We start from the raw sequence: 20,903 nt of genomic DNA on the forward strand, positions 1-20,903 counted from the left end.
CGGACACACATGCGTGTATTTGTCGGTAAATACATGCTGACTCATTTGCAAAGTGCCTTTCAGCTGGGTGATTGCAGCACTTAGTCACATATTACCCATGACCTCCTCTGCTGCGCTCTGACCTTATCTGATGGTTACATCACCAGTGGAAAGGAATGTGCAGCTCCATATCTGTCTGCATTCTGGTGTTGGAGAGCCTTTGTGTGGCTAACTCACAGCAATGCATGTTGATACAGTGCTCGCCCAGAGGAAGACATCCTAGAAATGGTTGTTGACCTAGCTGTAGAGTACGACCCCTAACCCCTGAACACAGCCCTGAGAGCCCCAGGGGAGGTAGAGTGCATCAAATAGGTTGAGGACTAAACATGCTTTGGGTCTGGTTTGTGTTTCTCCTTATCTAGATTTGATCAGAGGGGACTCGTAGAAGAAGGACTGTGTTGAAAAGATTGAAGCCTCACAGCTCTTGTGCTTGTGGGTTGCTCCAGAGGGTCAGAGTCCATGTTAGTGCTGATTTCCTAACCGCTGCCCCCTGCTGCAGGCCAGCAGTAGCACAGGGAGATGGCAGTCCCTAGTCTACACAGCACATGACAAGAGCAGGGCAGTGTATATGCACATCTGGTAAATATAAGATTCAATTTGCCAAGTACAGCAGTGTTTTACTGTGGCCTTCATGTAGCCGTGCGGAGACTTTTGAGTATAGAGTTTTACAGTACATGAAGGACAGCGGGACCTCTAGTACAGCGACGAAAGGGCAATGTAAAACATGCAATAGAGAGTACACTACATATCAAAATGTTGAGTAATTATCATATGAAAAGCTGTCAAGTTGTATGAGTGACTAAGGTTGACCCTGTCTGGGAAAGGCAAGGAGAAAGAGTTCTTTTCATACTGTGTTGACTACAACAACCATGGGAGTACCTCGATCTATTTATATTTGCTTGTGTGAATATCAGACAGTGAGTGTATTTTCCCTGGAAATGCTTCATGGATTGTAAGAGGCAGAGAGGAGGGGAGAGGGAGGAGAGGGTGGTAGAAGGGCGGAAACTAAGAACAAAAAGCTGAACTGGTGCCAATAACCCAACCACAGCCAGAAAGGGGGAGGTGAGCTCCCTGTTTCTGTTTTTTTTTTCTTGTCTTTGGCTCTCCTATATCTAGTAGGAAAAGGGTCCATGCCTCCTCTCTTTATTATCTGTCTGTGGTTGCTTTGTGGTTAGTGGGGAGGATACATTTTATACGTGTGTGTGTGTGTGGGTGTGTATGTGCATGTGTGTCGGTGTCACTCTAACCACCTCCATCTCTTTGTCTGTCTTTTTCTGTGCCCTCCTTTAACCTGAAACAGCAGGTATTCTAGGACAGGTTAAATGAGAAAGCATGTGTGTATCAGGTGTCTGTCATCTTATCCCTCTGTGGACTCACAGTGTCTCTTCTCTAATGTCACCATGCGCACACACACATTCACACTTACATACACACAAACACACACACATACATCTCAGAGCTGAAAGGATACCATGGCAGTGAGTTCAGGAGATAAAAGAGAGTGTGCACGTGCATATAAGTGCATGCATTTTCTAGCATTGTTAATCATTTACACTGCTCAGCGTTTGCTTGCGCGTGTGTAGTGTGTGTTTCATCCATGTGCAGAGTGTTGCGTTACTTGGCGTTCACGTGCGTTTTTGTGCTTGTCAGTGTGTGCAGCTTGCATCTGGGTGATAAACCGCTTCTGCAGCCAGTGTTAAAGTACAGAATGAGTGGAAGTGCCTGACTGGGACAGCAGAAAGAGAAAGGTTAAATAGTGATTGAGAAAGGAGAGAGGCGTTTAAAATTGACTAATGAAATAAAAAGCAGAACGGGACGTTGTCAGGGTATAAGATGGAAGAGATCAAGCGCTTGTTCTTGCAAATATGAGCACCGTACATTATGTATTTCATTATTCAAGTGTGTGTGTGCATGTGTATTTTTAAAGAGCAAATAATCTGGCAAGCCACTGATACTTTGAGACTAAAATTAGTTGCTGATTGTGTTCCTACATAGCGTACTATGTGTGAAAGCAGAACTTTGTTAAGCCTTTGAAATGTGTACTTCTACTGTATGCATGTGCGAGTGTGTGTGTGTGCGTGTGTGCGTATGCACTTGCACGCCTGTGTGTATATGCTTAGAGGCAGGCCTGTGGTTAGGTTACATCTCCCTGCAGCGCAGCAGAACAGTGTCTTGTTGCGTCATACTGAGTCTGTTAATAACAGGCTAAACCACAAAGGCCATCCGCTGCTCTATTTCTCATCTTCCAGCAGTACGCTGATCACGCAGCAGTGATACATAAAGCAGGGTTCTGTTCATAAAATCACGTTTTAACATTTTAAGTGTTAAATGTAAACTAGTGACTGAGTGATGGTTGACTTTAGATTTGTGGCCCTTTGCTGGAAATATTTAGATAAAATGTGCCATGTTTTATTGTATGAGCAGTTTGTGGGTTGACAGTTTGACAATATAAGTTACTTTTGTGTACAGGAGAGTCAACAAAATAAAGAAAATATATAGCCTAGTAAATAATCCTGAGTCTAGGGCAGTCAGGGACACGGCTGAACTAGGCTACTGTGTTTAATACTGTGTGCAGTCAGACACCCCCAGCTCCATCCCCCCAGCTCTCACAGCATGAAACATCCTTGCCACAGGAATTTAATTACTCTGTAAACAAGCCTTTTGTTTTGTGGCACACTGTTTGCTCATGCACACAAGATGTATTAAAAGCCTCAGTCCTGCCATGAAAAGACAAGAATGTCATATCAGATCACAACAAATCACTGATTTGATATGTGACGACAAAAAGAAACTGTATGCCAAACTGGATGCTGCGCAACACATGTACCGCATTATCTCTGAGAAGATAGGCTGATGTCATGAAGACAGGAAATAGAGAAGTCAAAGTTTTATGATCACATTATCATTATCATATCATTTGTCTATCCCTGCAGCTATATAAAGCAGTCTTGTGATTGCAGTTTGTGTGTAGTAACCAGTCTTTGTTTCTCTTTTCTCTCTTTCCCAGACATACGAGCGCCAGTTCAGAATGTCTGAGCAGAGAGAGGGAGGCCTGCTGCAACTACTGGGAGATCACACTCCGCCCAAACACCAGCTTCGCAGCTCCCTCCTCCCTGCACACACACTCTCACACACACAGCAAACGCAGCACACCCTCACGCAACAATTCCAACACACTCATGCACACCAACACCAAATCAATCCAGACTGGATCACGTCTACAGCACCTTCTGCATCCCCAGCCAATCCTGCAGATTCTGAGCCAGCCAGAGAACTGGCAGGAGCCGGTAGGAGCTCTTTGCTCGACCCAAACCAACCTTTCTCACGAACAGCAGCACGAAGCCCCTCACCTCAGAGATCCTTGACTCCGGACCTGCAGTTGCCAGTGGTTACAGATGCTAGTATTCTCAACCTGACCTCTCTCAGCAGGTATGGTACATTTTCTTGGTAGTGGCGGCACTGGGGATTGGTGAAGTCAGTACAATATTGTATTGTGATATTTTGTGTAGCAATGTTATATATTTTTATGACAATGTTTCATTTTTTTATATTGACTCAATATGACTTATATATGACTCAATATAAAACTCATTTGCTGCAATAATGATACTTTCCAAGAGTAATTGAATTAGAGTTTAAGAGCCCTCTGGTGATACCCACCCCTATGTATTGTGACACACAAACAGTAAATGTTCATACGGGATTTTATAGTATTGGTGAAATAAAAAACCATCTTGTCATAATGTTTTTCTCTGTATGCATCTCTCTAGGGGGAGGGGGTTGCAAGAGGTCAGTGAACAGCTCTTTGGGAACATCAAGAGGAAGTACGGCAGGAAGGATTCCCAGAGGATGCTCTGTAATCCCCACAGTGCTGATACACCTTGGGGAAGACAGCCAGAGAAAGGATCGGAAAGCCCAACTAATTCAGAGGAGAGGCAGAAGTACAGGCAAGAGGAGGTATCTGAGCGGTTTCATGAAGAACGAGAGGAAAGGAGAAAAGAGGAAAGAGAGCGAGCAATTGCTGGGAGGAGAGGAGATGAAGAAGACAAAGGGATGCCCATGCTGACAGAGGAAGGGAAAGGAAGAAAGAGGCGGAGGAGGCCTTCGTTTGACGAGTCATTTTCTGTAGAGGAGCAATCACAGCAACGGCAGGACTCTGACACTACAGAGAAGCACCAGCCCGGGCCTCCAGAACCCAAAGTAGCACATAAGATGGACACTCACAGAAATGATTCTCGACTCTCAAATCAGGCCGATGTCAGTAGAGAGAGGATAGAAAAAGCAGAGAGAGCAGATAAAGGTGATAAAAGAGAAAAGGGAGAGAGGGGGGTAGACAGGGCAGAAAGAGGAGAGACAGCTACAAGTGGGTCAGACCTAGAGTTGGCTTTGAGTGCAAACAGAATTAAAAAGAACCCTGTGGGTCGTCCTAGAATCAGCACAGACACCCTTAAACACAGAGAGCCTATTCACAATCACATCAACAAACCTAATCTTAACCCAAACCCAAGACTCCCGAGCCCAAACCCCAGTCCCAGCCCCAGGAGTAGTATCAGTCCTAGCCCCAGTCCTAAACCCAGGGCTAACCTTAGCCCCAGTCCCAGCCCTAGACCTAGGGTTGCCCTGAGTCCAAGCCCCAGCCACAGCACCAGCTCCACAGCCAGTTCCAGACCAACAAAGGCCAAGGACAGATGGTCCTACCTGAAAGCTAAAAGCCATGCCAGCCTCACCTCACCCCAGAGAGATAACCGTGGCAGCCCCTCAACCTTAGCTGACCCACCTTCAGCCTTCCCCATCACCCCCTCTAGCCCTCTGTACACCAACACTGACAGCCTGACCGTCCACACACCCATCAAGAGGAAACGAGGGCGCCCCAAGAAACAGCCGCTCCTGACAGTGGAGACCATCCACGAGGGCACGTCCACCTCACCTCCAAGCCCGCTGGCACAGGAAACCTCTGCAGGGCTAAATCGTAGGAGGAAGACACACACACTAAACACATTAGTGCAAATGGCCTCCGTGAACACCGCCGCCAATTCTAACAGCCTGAAACTAAAGCGTGGCAGGGGCCATTGCAGGCCAGTGAATAAGATGAAGCTTGGGAAAATGCAGAGCATCCTGAATGAGATCCTCTCAGGTTCCAGTCAGAACGGCACTCTGGCTCTGAAGTCTGCTTCTGCCCCTGTTACCTCAGCTATGAGTGCCATGGCATCCACCATTGAGGCCCGGCTGGGAAAACAGATAAATGTTAGTAAGAGAGGAACCATCTACATTGGTAAGAAGAGAGGGCGTAAACCCAGAGCAGAAACCCAAGGCTCCAACACTCCCAAAGCCACTAGGGACAAGCCCCCACTGTCTGTCTCTGCATCAAGTCTCTATGAGAGCCCTGCAGTGCCTTCCACAACCTCGTCTCCCAGCTCCAGTGTTCCATCCATAAGAGCCAACCACTCTGATGCCACTATGCCCAGTTTGCAGCCCATATCAGCCCTGCCCTCCAAGCCACCAGGCAGGGGCTTCCTCTCCGGGGGATGGAAGCTATCTCCTCCACGTCTTCTGGCTAATTCACCTTCCCACTTGTCAGAGGGGGCATCCGTGAAAGAGGTGACTCTGTCCCCCATCAGCGAGTCCCACAGTGAGGAGACTATTCCTAGTGACAGCGGGATTGGGACAGACAACAACAGCACCTCAGATCAAACTGAGAAGGGCCCCGCATCTCGACGCAGGTGCAGTACCCTGATACTACACTTCTTGATTTATAGTCCTCTGTTGTTTCCTATTATATTCATATTTTCATAAAGGATCAAAGGAAATTTCATGTCGTCTTCTTACAGGTACTCATTTGATCTGTGTGGGTTTGAGGCTGCGGAGGCAGCAGCCCTGGAAGCATCCAACAGGGGCAGCAGGGCACGCTGTGAACGGCAAGGGACTGTTGTTGACAACTTCCTGTCACAACAGGAAAAGAAGCAAAAACATCATCGGCGGAAGAGGAAGTGCCTACAGAGCCGGGATCATCTTCACTTTCTCTCTGAATTGGAGGAGGTTAGAAACACTATTAGAAATTCTTTACCTGAAATTCCACCGGGCACAGATGTGCCACGCTTGCATGTGTGCCGCGCCTGCTGGAGCTATACATGGCGCTCATCAATGTTTCAAACCCTACCGGCTCCACCACGGCCCGTTTTAGAAGCGTCCCAGAAGTGGGCCGCCATTCAGCTCTGCGGGGAATACACGGCTGTTCTATTTTTGACAGATACTGCGAGCCGCCTGCATCAATCTATGCAGTGAAAATAAAGCAAAACAAATTAACTACGTAGTATATTTAGAAGCATATTTGGAAGCACAAAAACCAAGAAAGACAACCAAATTTGAGCAAGTAAATAAAAGTAATTAAATAAATAATAAAAGTCTGACAGGCTAAATGCTCTTCTGAAACGCTCCCGGTGAGGTTTGAAGTCGCGTAGAGGACAGACCAAAACAGCATTACGGCCGAGATGCCCGGTGGAATTCTGGGGTTATGTAATCTTTGACCAAGCACTGTGACGTCCAAGTATAATTATATATATGTTGTGTTTACCTAAATATTTCTTCTTTTCCACCGTCCTGTAGGTTGTGTTAAAGCTCCAGCAGCTACGAGTGTCTCACAGACGATACACCTGCTACCCCCAGCAGCCATATCCCTCAATTTTCCGCCTCAACTTCCATCATTACTACCCTGTTACCTACGACTCCTATTCCTGTGACTCCAGTTCGTACATCCGCAGGAGTGCCGATCTAAAAGCTAAGAGGAGACGTGGCCGTCCAGCCAAAGCCAGCGAGCCAATCACATCGAAGCTGCCTTTTGTTCAAGGATATGGTTATCCACTGGCTGGGGGAAATTACTATGCAGCACCGTATGCGATGCCTTACGCACCTCCTCTGAGTCTGGGCTACTTTCCCCCTGCACCCCAATTTTACCTGCCCCATCACTCACTTGGACCTGCACCTCCATCTCCTTTCATGAGGCCTGCTGTCCCCCCTCCCAAGGCTTTCCACCCCAGTGGACACTCAAAGCTCCAGCCAGGGGCCAAGCTTCGCAGCGCCAGTGGCCCACTCCAGGGGCCCTCTGTAAGAGGAGAAGGCCTTGGATCTCTTGGCAGTGGCAGTGCAGGTAGTCTTGCAGGGGTTCGTCTCCATAAGAGGAAGCACAAGCACAAACATAAGCACAAGGATGAGCCCCTTCTTTCACTGAGAGACCGACAGGAGTTGGGTGGGCTCTTCAGCGGAGCTAAGACCAATGCACGTCTCAGTATGCTGAATGACAGGAGGGACTTGGCCAGTCAGGGCTCTTCAAAGCATCTGGAGAAGCAGAGGGCCAGTGGCAGAGGCTCAGGCCTGGGATCCAGCTTAGGGATGTTTGAGTCGGACCAGCTGTCCACACACTCGCTCACTGACAGCCAGTTCCACTCCCGTCAGACTCGGCAGCCAATAAACAGCTTCATGAACAGCTACAGTACCCAATCACAGCGGTCAGAGTCAGCGTCTGACCTGTTTTTGGGGTTACGTGAGGACGAGTGTGGTGCGAGGAGCAGGAAGACAAGGCTCAATGTGTTTGGAGATCAGGGCTTAATGTCATTTCAAACTGCCAGGCAGGAGCCAGGACAGATGAACACGTGCTCCAGTCCCTCCCTTACTGGTAAGAATGACTTAAAATGACCTGTTTATTTATAATCTAAACTGTGTATTTAAAAGAGAGTGTGGTGCCCTTTTGCCATCGTCGGGGCATGTTTAAATGTATTGCCTACTTTGATGATGTGTTGAAGGTTTGAGATTAGCTCAAACTGCAAAAACTGTTGCCTGTCGCTTCCTTTTTTTTTTATCTAACCAGTTCACTTATGGCTATCTGTGGCTACCTCACAATAAAAGCTTCTGATAAAAAAGCATCAGCGGGAAGTGTTGAGCTGACATTAACAGCTTAACACAGTAATGGGCCTCATTACAGATCCAGTTGCAGGGCAAAGAAGACAGGTCATTAAACAGACAGTGAGAGTCCTATCTGTCAGAGAAAAGTGGAGTAGTGAAGCAAAACTACAGCCGATAGTAACTTCTACTTTACACAGGTGATTAAAAAAAACAGTTGGAAGCTTGACAGAGGTAGCCTTTTAAAATGTGTTTTTCTTTTTAGTCACCTTTGTGGCCACAGATTCAGCTAATGAGTTCACCATGATATTGACATAGCATGGACAAGGGCTGCTGCGTGCACGTTCAGTGATTCTCGCTGTGAGGGGACACTGGGTGTGCGTGCTGTACAGTAAACCACAAAATGCTACACTTGTGCTTTATGATCCAGTTATGTGTAATCTTAACCTGCCAAGGTTGTAGAACTGTTAACATAGCTAAATCTGGAGCATGTTTGCAAAAAATAATTGTCCAATATATTATTCCATTCCCTAGTGATAATGGACTTGTTGGTGTAGGCACTTAATCACATATTTAGTCAGTGTTAACAGGGCTTTCCCCATTTTAAATGTACGTGGCAGCGTACTCGTCAAGGTGATTTCTATTTATAAATATGCTATGTGCAGCATTATCGGGGACTTAAAGCTGATAAAGAGGCAGGGTAGTCTCACATTCTCACTACCAAACTAATGTGTATTTTGGTACATTCTGTATTCCGCTGTCTTTGAGCACATCTGGCTGGGGATAGAGAGAACGTAATGCATGGATGGAGACGACTATAATTCACCAATCTCTCCTTCCTCCCCTCCCTTCCTCCTCTCCTGCCAATGCCTTTGCCAAAGATATATTATTCACACAGTGTGATTTATTTTCTACAGACACGCCGTAAAAGGCCCTTGCCTGTGTTAAAAGAGCTGGCTGGCAGCCAGGGGTTTAATGACTGGGGCCTAGTCCAGTGGCGGGGAGGAGAAGCCAGGGGCTCAGTTAGAATACCCCCCCCCCCCCACCCCAGGGGATCTAGGACGGATGACTCATATACACGCCACCACCACCACCACAACCCCCCACTCCCACCCTTCCCAACACCCCTTCCATGTTATCCCTCTAGTGTTGTTATGCCTCTTCTACCTTCCATGTCCTTCCCTTTTTGCAGTTCTTGCCCTTGCTTTCCTTTTGCCTCTCTCCCGCAATCCCCACATCCATACACAGACTTCCCCTCGTTTCTCCGCCTCTTCCTCCCCTCCCCCCTTCCATCTCTCCTTCCCTTTCCCCCCTTTCTCTTTCTGCTTTTCTCCCCCTTATCCCCCCTCCCCCCTCGTTCCCCCATTACCCCTCGCTTTTCCCCCCACTCCCCCTGCCCCTCCTCTAGCATGACTTACTGCCTCACTTCACAGCTTTAGCCCAATTAAAACACAGGCGCGTGTGCATACACATGCATGCCGCACAGCCATACATGTACATATGCACATACAGGCACCCTAGATAGATCCCCATGCACGCTCTGGTACAGACACAAAATTCATATTATCTGAGCACGCAACTGTGAGTTTTTAAATGATTCATTAATAGAACTAGTTTGTAGTGATTTAAACCGTTTTGTATATCTGTGTGTGTGTGTGTGTGTGTGTGTGTGTGCTTGTGTGTGCATGTCTTCACTAATCAGCAGGTCTCACTGCAGCTGACAGCAATCTCTCTTTGCATATTTGCATAAAAGCAGGTCATCTTCTACTGAATTACAGATAATAATTTTCTCTAATGACTTGTTCAAACACACACATTCACTTTCGTGCAGAGAAACAACACTCTCACTAAATAATAATACATTAAGGATCACTTTATCCTGTCTCTCAGCCACCACCACAGAGGCAGCAGATAAGTGAGCACGTATCTCTGTGTAGTAGTGACTTCCTATTCCACAGAGAAACAGGTCTTCAGTGCTATATGGCACCTCACACTGCTGAAGGTCACCGGTTTTATGTTCCGTGTATGCAGCTCATAAATTTCTGCTACTTTGTAGTGTGTGTGTGTGTGTGTGTGTGCAAGAGAGAGAAAGCTGAGCATGTGCACACTTCTTTGCAGCTCATAAACTACTGCTACTTAGTGCTTTCTGCATTAGACTAATTTCACTGTCTGCCCTGAATTCTTGAGCAACAATAGAGTGAGATGTTCTGCTGAGCTTTAAATGGAGGGCGGTCAGGCCTCTCTTTATCTTCCCTTCCTCTTAGTTGATTAGCAAGCACCTTACCATGGAGCTCTACACTCTCAAACTCTTAAATTTTCTCTTAATATTCCCATTTGTCTTCTTTAAATGTTAACAATCGCTCTACAACATTTTCAAATATACGTTGCGTATCTGCTTGTTGCAACACTTCATTTGAGTTCTTAAAAACCTACAAGTGAATTATTCTAACACACAATAAATAGAAATATATTTCATTGTGATGTGCACTGCTTTTTAGGCATTATCCTGCGAACCAGCCCACCATTTTTGGTGTATAAAATTCAGAGCTGTTTTGGTGTAATCATGTGTCAGAAGACTGCAGAGACCCGCTACATTGTATCAGCAGGATTCTGGAGGGAAAGAAGAAAAGAGATGGTTAGGGAATCCAGGAATAGGAGTAAAAGCTCAAGAAAAAGAGACCAAACATGTTGTATGCACACTGCTTGGGGACTGGTGGCTGATTGTGCTTTTCCTCCATTTTGGCTGTGGCTCAGTCTGAGCCTCGGGAACAGTGCCCAGGCAGAGAGGAGGGGAGGGAGGGAGCTAAGAAATGGGACAGAGATGGGAAACAAAAAGAATGACAGAGACAGACCAAGACCAGGAAGCCGTTTCTGAAATAGAGACGGAAATGAAATGGTGCTGTGTTACCAGTTTAATTGAAAATTAGAGAGTAGCTTATTGCTGCCCGTGAAGACTAGAGTGGAAAAGAGAATGAGAGTGATGGGGAAAGGGGGGGAGAAGAAAGGATAGAACAGCATGTAAAGGGCATACTGCCCAGTTCACCAGTGTGAAGGAAACAATATGGCTCCAGTTTCTTCTGCTCAGCCATTCTGAACTGCTGAATTCATTATTTGTGCATGTGCATGTATGCACGTGTGTGTTTTTGTGTTTGTGTCTGTGTGAGTATTTGCATGTGGATAAATGTGTCGATATGTGTGTGTGTGTGTGTAAGTGTTTGGCTTTTTGGCAGCCTGTGCTCCAGATGCAAAGGGTTGTTATTGTGTAGCGACATATTAAATGGTTGAAGGAGACATTTCTGTGGGTTTCCTGCTAGCAGAATGGGATCTCCTCCTCTCCCCTCTCCTCTCTGCTCTCTAGTAGACAATTACAGGATAGGATCTGCTCTCCTGGCTCAGCTGGGCTTTGAAAGGCTTACATGAATATGTCAAAATTAGCAGGAAGCTCTTGAAGCAGGAGAAAGACATTCTCTCCATGAGTTAAATTGGCATAATGTCTTTCCTGGCCTTTCCAAGGCTGCTCATTTGACTTCTCTTTATCGACTTTGTAGACTATTATTTACCTTATGATATCTCACCTTGATGATGTTCAATCTCTCTTCTTCCAGGTGTTTCCAGTAAGCGGAGGTATAAGCGACGTGAGGTGGAACAGATCCAGAAGGACGTGAGGAGGATGCATTCTTTGAACTTTGAGCATGTGCAGAAGATCCTCCGTGCCAAGCGCCTGCAGCGACAAGCCAAAACAGGAAACAATGTCATTAAAAGACGGCCTGGGCGGCCCCGAAAACAACCCATTGAAGAGTCAGAGCCGACCAACAGGAGGGAGGAAGATCGGGTTGATGGTCGGGTTGTGGACATGTTGGCTAGTAGGAGAGGTGATGGGAGGACTCTGGGGATGCCTGTCCTGGAGAGGTGTGATGACCTGCCAGGTAGGCAGGGCCTCAGGCCAAGCTTGACCCCCGAGCCTCTGGAGTTCTCAAATCACGATTCCATCTCAGCAACAATTGAGACCGTGGTCCATCAAGCACGATCTGTGCCTCCGCTGGCCAAAGTCGGGAAACGCAGAGGCAGGGGCCACAGCAGGGACGAGTTATGGGCTCCCTCCAGTCAATAGACCTGCACGGGAGAGCAACTGCATAACTGGATGGAGAGCAGTTATTGGAGACAGTGCTGTTTCAGGCAGATGCAGTGCCCTTAATTCTGGGAGTCCTCGGTGCACTTTGACTTGTTTCTTCTCTCTGATTTGTGAGGACTACAGTGGGTCAGTGGAGGAGCAGGAGGAGGGAACTTTTCCGGTGCCATCCCTCTGTTTGCTGAACCCAACCATGAGCCTTTCAAGGATTCATTGGACCTTCATTTACAATGGCACTATATGGTACTATTTGATACTGAATCTGATGCTATAAAAATGTGTGGTACTTATGATAGTGTAGGATATTATGTGATTCTTAATGTATCTGATACAGTGATGTGTATGGTACTTTATGATACTGTATCTGAATGTGGCTTTAGCCATATATTTACCAGCAAGGGGAGGGGGAATGGTTAATATTAAACTGTGCAGCTCTGCTTATTTTTGCCTTTCTGAGGAAGCTTGTCAAAGACGTGGAATAATATAGCAGTAATTAAGCCACCTTACCCTATTACTTATCCCTGTTCTTTGCTCCCACCCCACCCCCATCCGTAACCTTCCTTGTTTTATTGCTCTCCCTGAGAAGTAACTGATACTTGCTGGCAGCTCCTCACCCCTTGTCCCCCTCCCTGCTCGGCACTCACCCCAATTCTTTAGCCCTCCCTGGTGCCTGTCGCTCAACTTCATCTCCCTTTGTCCTCCCATCTACTCCTAATCATGTTTTACATCTCCCGTTGCTTGCGCTCCCTCAACCTACCCCTCTGTTTCATTTATTTCTCCCTCCCTGCTCAGGCCTGTCCCGAGCAGTGGCATAAAGGCAATACGGTGGATCAGACTGTCCCAGACTGTACATAGAAACAAAGTCCACTGTTGCCTGCCTTGTACAATGAGAAACCAGCTCATAGACATGTACTGGCATACAGTATATCAAATAGAATTGTTGTACCATAGACAATGAAAGTTGTGTATTGTTTTATAACCAAAAACAGACATGGGTGCGACTCAAGACAAGTTTGTTTTCAGACAGAAAGAACCACATATATTCATTCATACACTCATTATTGTGTTTATATCCAGGGGGCATTGCATACAGGAGGAATATCAGGTGTGTTTTTGGTAAACCTTAAAATTGGTTTAATGCACTATGAAAAACCATACACTTGCATCAATCAAATGCAGCACTTACATGCTTGTTCCAGCCTTATGTTTTGGCCTTTGATGGTGTGGATATCCATTCCAGAGAGCATGCATTATTTTAATCAATTTGTATATGCAGGCTGCGCAGCCAAAAGCGTCAAACCGAAGCCCAAGTCTGAATCGTGATTGGACAGTTCAGCTGAAGAGGGCTCACAGTCAGTGTTTTGAAAAGCTAATCCCAGTCTTTCTACTTAACATGATTTTCAATCCATATCCTTGGAAATATTTTTTCTTTGAAAGTAAATCCAGTATTTAGATTTAGAAACCAAAGTCTCAGTATTCAGTGTAAGGATGTATTATTTAAAAGAATCTAAATCAGAGTTTGACAAACTCTCCACCATGTTGGCACCAATGTAAAGCATTCCTATGTGCACTCTAGAATGTAGCCATCTCGGATTTTCTTGTGTCAATATGTTAAGCCTTTGTTAAACTCTATCTACAGTATATGTGGCTTTGGGTAGTGGACGGTATTTTCTCAAATAAGTATTTCAGAATATAAGCAATGGATCAGTGTTTCTTTGGCAACTTTATTTTGTTTCAGGAGATTCTGTCTTCTTTGGGTTGGGTGGGATTCTCAGTTGCAGCAGTTCAACTTGTGCCTTATGTTTCTTTCTCTCACCAATTACATTTGACCTGAGAAATATCAAATGGCAAAGAGTGCCCCAGAAATTGACCCAAAATATTCATGATTGTGCATATGACACATGTGTCTTAGTCATCAGAACCCTGACACTGCCTGTGTCCCTTCACAGCTTCCATAGTCAGCATCCTCTGTCACAGGGCACTGAGTCTGTCTCCTAGCTTCCTCCTAGTTTTCTGACCCATATCACCATGACAGAACTAGAAGGGCTGGACTGATGAATATAATATTACTGTATTAAATACACATCATGTATTGGCATACACACTGCTTTACAGCAGTGGTGGAAACAGAAAGGTCCACTGTATCAGATGTGTTTATATCCAGAGATATTGATTGTACTCTATGTCCTAGGTATAATTGAAGATCATGTACTCTGCCCAGTATTTAACCAGTTATTGACAACATATAATTGGTTATGTACTGGAGCAAAGAAAGGACAGAGGAGGTTGTCATGGAAACCACATTCTCGTACATTGTTTGCTATGCATCAGGCCATGCCTGGCAATGACCTTAAAACGAATTTCTGTTCTGGGTCCACCCTTCAACAAAGAGAAATAAGTGGTCTTATTTACTGAATAAAATTAATTCATGTAACAAGAATTGTGAATAATACCAGTAATAATTTGTAATAAGTTGTGCAGAAAGTGACTATCATTTCATGAAAACTATAGTTACTGCAGCTCTATGCAGTACAGCCTTAACCAGATGTAAAACTACAGTATTGAAGTGTTTGTTGTAAATAGTGTTAGTATGTCCATCCTGCATGGATACCGGTTGGGCTCGGCTATGCTGGGACTGTCTCCTAAAAACCACAGTAGACCTTCTCTCTCTAGTAAGACTGCTAAAGACCCAATAAAAAACACAGAAATGACTTCCCTAAATTAATTTCCCATTGATTCTACAAATTCTGCTGTACAATGTTAGTCATTGTTCCAGTCCTTTAAATTACAATGCTCAAATAATTTGCCTTATATCACACCTTTAAAAGTTCTTGGAGGATACAAGCCCCACTGTAGTGTACTCGACCAAAAATAGGAATCCCAGCTGACTTACAGCTATTTCGCCTGCAGCCGGTTGGGGCAGTGCAGTAGCATAAAGAGTAAGCAAAAGGGTTGTGTGTAGGGGGAGTTCTCAGAGGAAATAGCCAAAAATATACTCGTCCTAACGTTAGTGAGCTTAACCTTGCTTTGCTAGATGACTTTCGATGGGTCTGCAGTCTGTTGTGGTGAAGATGAGGTCTAGCTATGTGGTCCGCGAGGTGTAGAGACTACACGCTTGGCAGCTTACTCCTCCATTCTGTGGTCAGTCAGCGGTCTCTGATGTTAGAGTTAAAGACCCCAGGTGTTGTCTGTCCTGTCTGTCTCTCCTACCAGCCAATGCTCCGGTGCCTTCTAACACTGACAAGTATTGTCCTAATCCAGAGCTTTCACTCTACACAGAGACTGCAGAGGGGATGTGGCTGTGAGAAGGGTTCAAGGTCACTGTTGTTGTATTGTATTTAGCAGCCAATCTGAACCAGTGGCTACAGGAGGCCCCCAAGCACTGATGTAAGGATCTTTTACCTTTGTCTTTGGTCTCAGCATCAAGGGCAGCGCAGCAGTGTTTGACCTTAAATCAGTGTTTGGGGTGTATTTACTGTAGTCCACACTTACCAGTTCACTACAGCAACTAGGATGGGATATAATGGCACCTAAATTTTGATCACCCCTCATTCCCTTTGTAGCATGCTGTGATGAGTGTCCTACACATGGAGTGAGGGGTCATGTGAGACAGAGCCTCATAAATGTACATGTAGTCATCCTCACAGCATATGTTACAGTTCTAAGCTATAATGTTGTTCAAAGCTGAAAGTGCAGATGAAGCATTGAGAAAACCAATAAATGTACTTTAGAGCACAAAGTGAGCTCTTCTAACAGTGTGGGCATATTTTAGTTTGTATACATAGTGTATTTGAACCTTTTTCTAGAGTGGGTTTCCTTTATTTGCATGCTCAACTTGATTGTATGCATAAATATTTTAGACAAGCCGAAAGTTGAATTTCAATTGAATTTGGAGCAAGACTTGTACATTGTTTGATATGTTTCTTTTTGTAATGAATTTTTTAATTCATGAAGCATTTTTGTACATTGTATGAATATTAAAAACTGCAAATATTTGACATATAGAGTAAATACTTAGATGCGCATGCATATGCATATATCCTTCACAGTATGTATGTGTAAATGTACACATATATTTTGTATTTGCATTTGCTGGCATACAGATATATGTCTTAAGCACATATATACATGCAATATATATGTATATCCATGTCCGCTGGCATGCTTTTGGTCATGTTTATCTTTCATGATCTTGTAGGTTCATTTTTTTGTTTTGTTTTTTGTTTGTTTTTGTTTTTTTTATTTCTCTTTCCTCAGAAAGAAAAGCTCATTCTTTTGCTACCCTTCTGTTGGCTGGCAGCGTTGAGCACTTATTAAGAAGAACTACAGTTGAAGTTGTTCATGTTATCCATTGTGTGAAATAATAAATGACTTTATTGACAGCTGATTGTTGCATGAGTTTTCTTAATTCTGGTTAAGATTAGATATTTGAAAACTGCTTTATTACCGGCCGAGATAAGGCTGATATTTTCAAGAGTCAGTTGATACTGTGTGTGTGTGTGTGTGTGTGTGTGTGTGTGCGTGTGTGTGTGTGTGGAGCATGCATGTGAATATGTGTGGGAGCGAGATGACAGGAGGATTTGCTGCACTGTTGGTGCTGAATATCAGATGGTCTCAGTGAATGAGTACTACCCCAGAATGTGTCCGCTTGTTGCGGTTAAAAAAGAGAGAGAATCCTCTCATCAGATTATGCCACAGCCTCACTCAGTCACACTCACACATGCATACCTACACACTCTTACGCTCGTACTTGTTCATTAGCCAAGCCTACATCTCTAAATCCTGCCTGCACTAGCCCATCAGTGTCAGTTCTAGGTGGGCTGGGCTGCAGGCTGCTCTGTTATTGGACAGAGCTGAGTGGGAAGTGCCCCACTATTGGTTGCTGCCAACTAGTAAAATTCTTCTGTTACCATGGTTGCAGGGTGAGCTGCCCAAATGTGTCTCAGTGTATCTAGTGGTGCTGATGGAACCATTGGCATCACCGGTGTTATGCTGAAAAAATACCCCCTCTGATGGAAGTCGGGGCTGCAGTGGAGCTGCACCCAAATCACTCCGTACTGATGCCTGTAAATGAGCCCACATGGCCCCACTCCACCTCCAGCACAGAAGAGAGAATGAGATGGATCACCAGGGCTGTGATCACGATGAAACAGCACAGCAAAGCAGATCCTGCATGAAGGATGATGAGCCAGAGCTACACTTAAAAGGGAAAAACTGGATCATCAATCTGATGTGTAATGTGTGGATTTTCTCACCAGGTTCAGTGTCATGTGTAGTTTCCTCTAAGACAGTGATCGCTGCGCAAGCTCCAGGTGCATAGAAACACATACAACAACATCACTAATGAGATGAAGATTGAAAGACATGGAGTGAGCACACCATAATCACAGTGACATTATTTCAGAGATAAACAAGATTTTTCACATATAAAAAGTTATGTAAAAAATAAGCAGCACATTTCATGATAATATACAGTAAAGGTTCAATATATTCCACCTGGTCAGTAGGTGGAGCCCCCATGCTGGACAAAAGAAAGGAAAGCACTGAAAGTGAACTGAATTTAAACTCTCAGGTATTGTTTTGTCTTCTTTTTGTTGCTCCGCAAAATCTTTCCCCAAATTTTTTAATCTTTATACAACAATATTATGAAATCTTATAAATCTCACCCTCTGTCATGTGTGTATGGTAGAAATATTTCAGCACAATTATAGAAGTGCATATCAGTGTTATGATATGGTATCTGGAGATACTGACCGTAATGGAACTGTAGTTGAGGAGGTTTGGATAAATTTGCTTCGTGTAGGAGGAGGACAGGGCTTATAAATTGTGATGCTCAGCTGGGGCCTGTTACTGTTTCCAAACCTAAACAACCTGCTTTTTAAGGAAAACGTTCCAAAAAATTTGGGATGAGCTTCCCCCTCAATCCTCTGTGGACCTACCTCCCTTGGAATGCAGGATTTAGGGTTGAGGAAACCTGACAGTGTGTGGATCTAAAAATATGGTCCAAGCTGATCAGTCACAGTTCTTGTGTTCTATGTAACACGAGACACATGATGACATTTTTGAAGACGTACATGTCAGCTGCAGGACCAGTGAGTATAATTATAGTCACCGCTTATCGATTGCCAGTTGAAATCCTCTGAATTCATTATGGAGACTTATTGAGTTGGCTAGTGTGCTGAGTTCTGATGTCTTTTAAACGTTATGATATGTACCTTTCCTTTCCTCAGAAAGGTAAAGACACACTAAAAAACCCAGATTGCATTGTTGCCATAAATTCTGAATAGTTTGTTGTTTTCACAGGTGACTTCTCTCATGTTACAAATTCACAAGAGCTGTTTTTGTTATTTATGGATTATCAATCTGTCATAAAAGTTTAACTCGTTTGTGCCTGTACATCTTATGTATACAGTAAGTTTATTTCTGTTGCCATTCTGGGCTGCTCATTTTGTTTTCCCCTGATAAGAGCCAACAAAAGGCAGCAGTACTGGACACACTACAAACACTAAAGGCAATGGCTGGGCACTGACATTCAATTACAGTCCAACAACAGCGCGACGATGGCCCAACAACAACCAACAGTATCCGTAACATTGCTCCCAGCCACGACTATGAGCTTCCTTTGGTGGGAGAGTCTTTGAAGGAGCTTTGAAGAGTATCATAGATGGAGTGGGCGGCCCTTTGGTGATTATACTCTCAAATTGTTGATTCTTCCTCCCAAATTCTGCCCACTTCATCAAACCAGCATAAATCAGCATTTTACCAGCATATGTCCTGTTAGCACATTCTGGAAGACAAAAGAACAAGTTTGTGGAAAGAAACCAGAGCCCCCGCTTTGCTGTTGGTCTCTGCCCAGTCTCATATCAACATCTGCAGCACAACCGTCTCAAGTAGCTATAAATTATCGCAATTGTTTGTGTTGACTTTTGGCAATTCATCACAGCCTCTATGCCAATAAATTCTCCCATGAATAAGTTCAACACTACCTTACAGTCCACAGACACTATGAAGCCTCAGGAAGTCTACAAAAGTGACTATGCAACACTATGTTTGTCGTTCATCTCTGTGATCGTTATTTTTTCCTATGGGTGCAGAATGCCATCCCAATGTCACCTTTGTTAGTTTATTACCGTGACAGCTTGATTCCTAAACGCTGCCGTGTCCCTTCAGCGCAGTGTGCAAAAATAAGAATCTCAAAAACATGTTTTAAACAATTCTGTCACTAACTGTTTACGAAATTCTAACAGTGATTAAAATTTGAGTCAGGATGCATGAATGAGTGCCAATGAATATCAGTGACTGTTTGAGGTACGTCCAAAGCCACACAGACCATCAACAACAGACAGAGGCACAAATTTACAACAGACAGCCCTGCAGGCCAGGCCAACTAACCAGGAAGTCTGCCATGTAACCAAGCATCCCCTCAATTTATCTCTGTTGGTGTTTTCAGAGGATGACTATTGCTTGTGTTTATGAAGATGGATAGAGCAGGCAACATCTAAACGGCCTCCCCTCCTCCTCCTCCTCTTCCTCCTCTCTCCCTCCTCTCTTTCTCCACTGCGCTGTGATGGCAGGGATGGGAGACACCATCTGGTGGTGAAATGTATCACTGCGACTCAAAGCCCTTAAAACCCCTCATGTCACGTCCAGAGGACAGCGCATCATCACTCACTCGCAGTCAACGCAGTAAATATGACAGATACACAAATGCAATTTTTTTTTTTCCCAGCTTGGGAAGACGGAAGATGAAATGTTTTTTTATGGATGTGAATGATAAAAATCTGAACTATGACCTGAAGCAGTCAAACCTACACACCCCAGTGCTTTATTCATTGATCCACTTGAGAGATCGGTGTAGGAAATATTGTAGCTGAAAGTTGGTTATGTCTGCATGTGGTGCAAGGAGAAAAAAAAAAAAAAGAAAAACACCAGAGATATAACAGAATGTGTTCTGCATGGAGCCGGCCACTGTTGCCACGGTGACAGTGTGACTCATGGCAGTTTGATTTGGATTTAGAGCGGTGCCCTGTTTTGTGTGTGAATGTGTGATTTGTGTGTGTGTATGTGCATGAGCATGTGCTAAAATGTACCTACCTGTATATATGTAAATATGTGCACATTATTATAGGCTTATGTTTTTTTTGTGCTGGTGGGATGAGGGAGAATTTCCTCTGCGCAGTAGTATAGAGTAATTGTCCACCTCTCTCATGTCTCCTCGGCCACAGTTAGAGCCTTTGTTAGCAGATTGGCTCTGCCTTAGTCTTATTAATGATGCCAACACTTAGGTAATGCGCCTTTTTGATGAGAGTAGGCCACTTAATCTCTCTATTCAGGCTTCATCTCTCACACACTCTCTTTCTCACACACACTCAAACACACACACACACACACCTCCCCCTCAATCCTCCTAATAAGCTGTCTCTCTGTCTCCTGTAATTTGGCAGACGAGTCTATTATATGATACAGTCATATTTTATTAATGGACCCCCGTAGCGAACACACACACCCCATAGTGGATGAGATTATGTGACGCACAGGGAGCGTGTCTCTGTGTTAAAAATGATTTCAACTCCACGGTTAGTTTTCATCTGCACCGTTTGTCTGCTGTGTTGTTAGTATTGGGCTGGAAGGCAGAACCACAGGCATTTCTGCTGAAGTTGGCACTGTTCCTCCACACTTCATTACACTTCCATCAGCTCAGTGATAGCATGGAACAGTGCAACTTCAAAAGGCCGAAAACAGCAAAATAAAAGGCAACGTTCAATTATTGAGTTAAACATTTTGTGGAAATATTCTTCTTGTCTCTGTCTCTCTCTGTCTCTTTCTCTTCCTCAGTGTTGTA

General features: G+C 44.5%; 1 protein-coding gene across 1 annotated transcript in view; it reads left to right on the top strand.

Annotated features, from left to right (window-relative positions):
* The window catches only part of setbp1 (SET binding protein 1), a 34,935-nt gene extending 18,489 nt beyond the window's left edge, over positions 1-16,446 (top strand). Inside the window, exons 3-7 of the mRNA XM_019254916.2 lie at positions 3,047-3,468; positions 3,810-5,759; positions 5,868-6,075; positions 6,643-7,708; positions 11,538-16,446. Of these exons, the coding sequence (XP_019110461.1) occupies positions 3,047-3,468; positions 3,810-5,759; positions 5,868-6,075; positions 6,643-7,708; positions 11,538-12,043 (4,152 nt within the window). The 3' untranslated portion in view covers positions 12,044-16,446. The remainder of the gene's footprint in view (positions 1-3,046; positions 3,469-3,809; positions 5,760-5,867; positions 6,076-6,642; positions 7,709-11,537) is intronic.
* Positions 16,447-20,903: the final 4,457 nt, after the last annotated feature.

Source organism: Larimichthys crocea, chromosome III, assembly GCF_000972845.2.
Source record: "Larimichthys crocea isolate SSNF chromosome III, L_crocea_2.0, whole genome shotgun sequence".
NCBI lineage: Eukaryota > Metazoa > Chordata > Actinopteri > Sciaenidae > Larimichthys > Larimichthys crocea.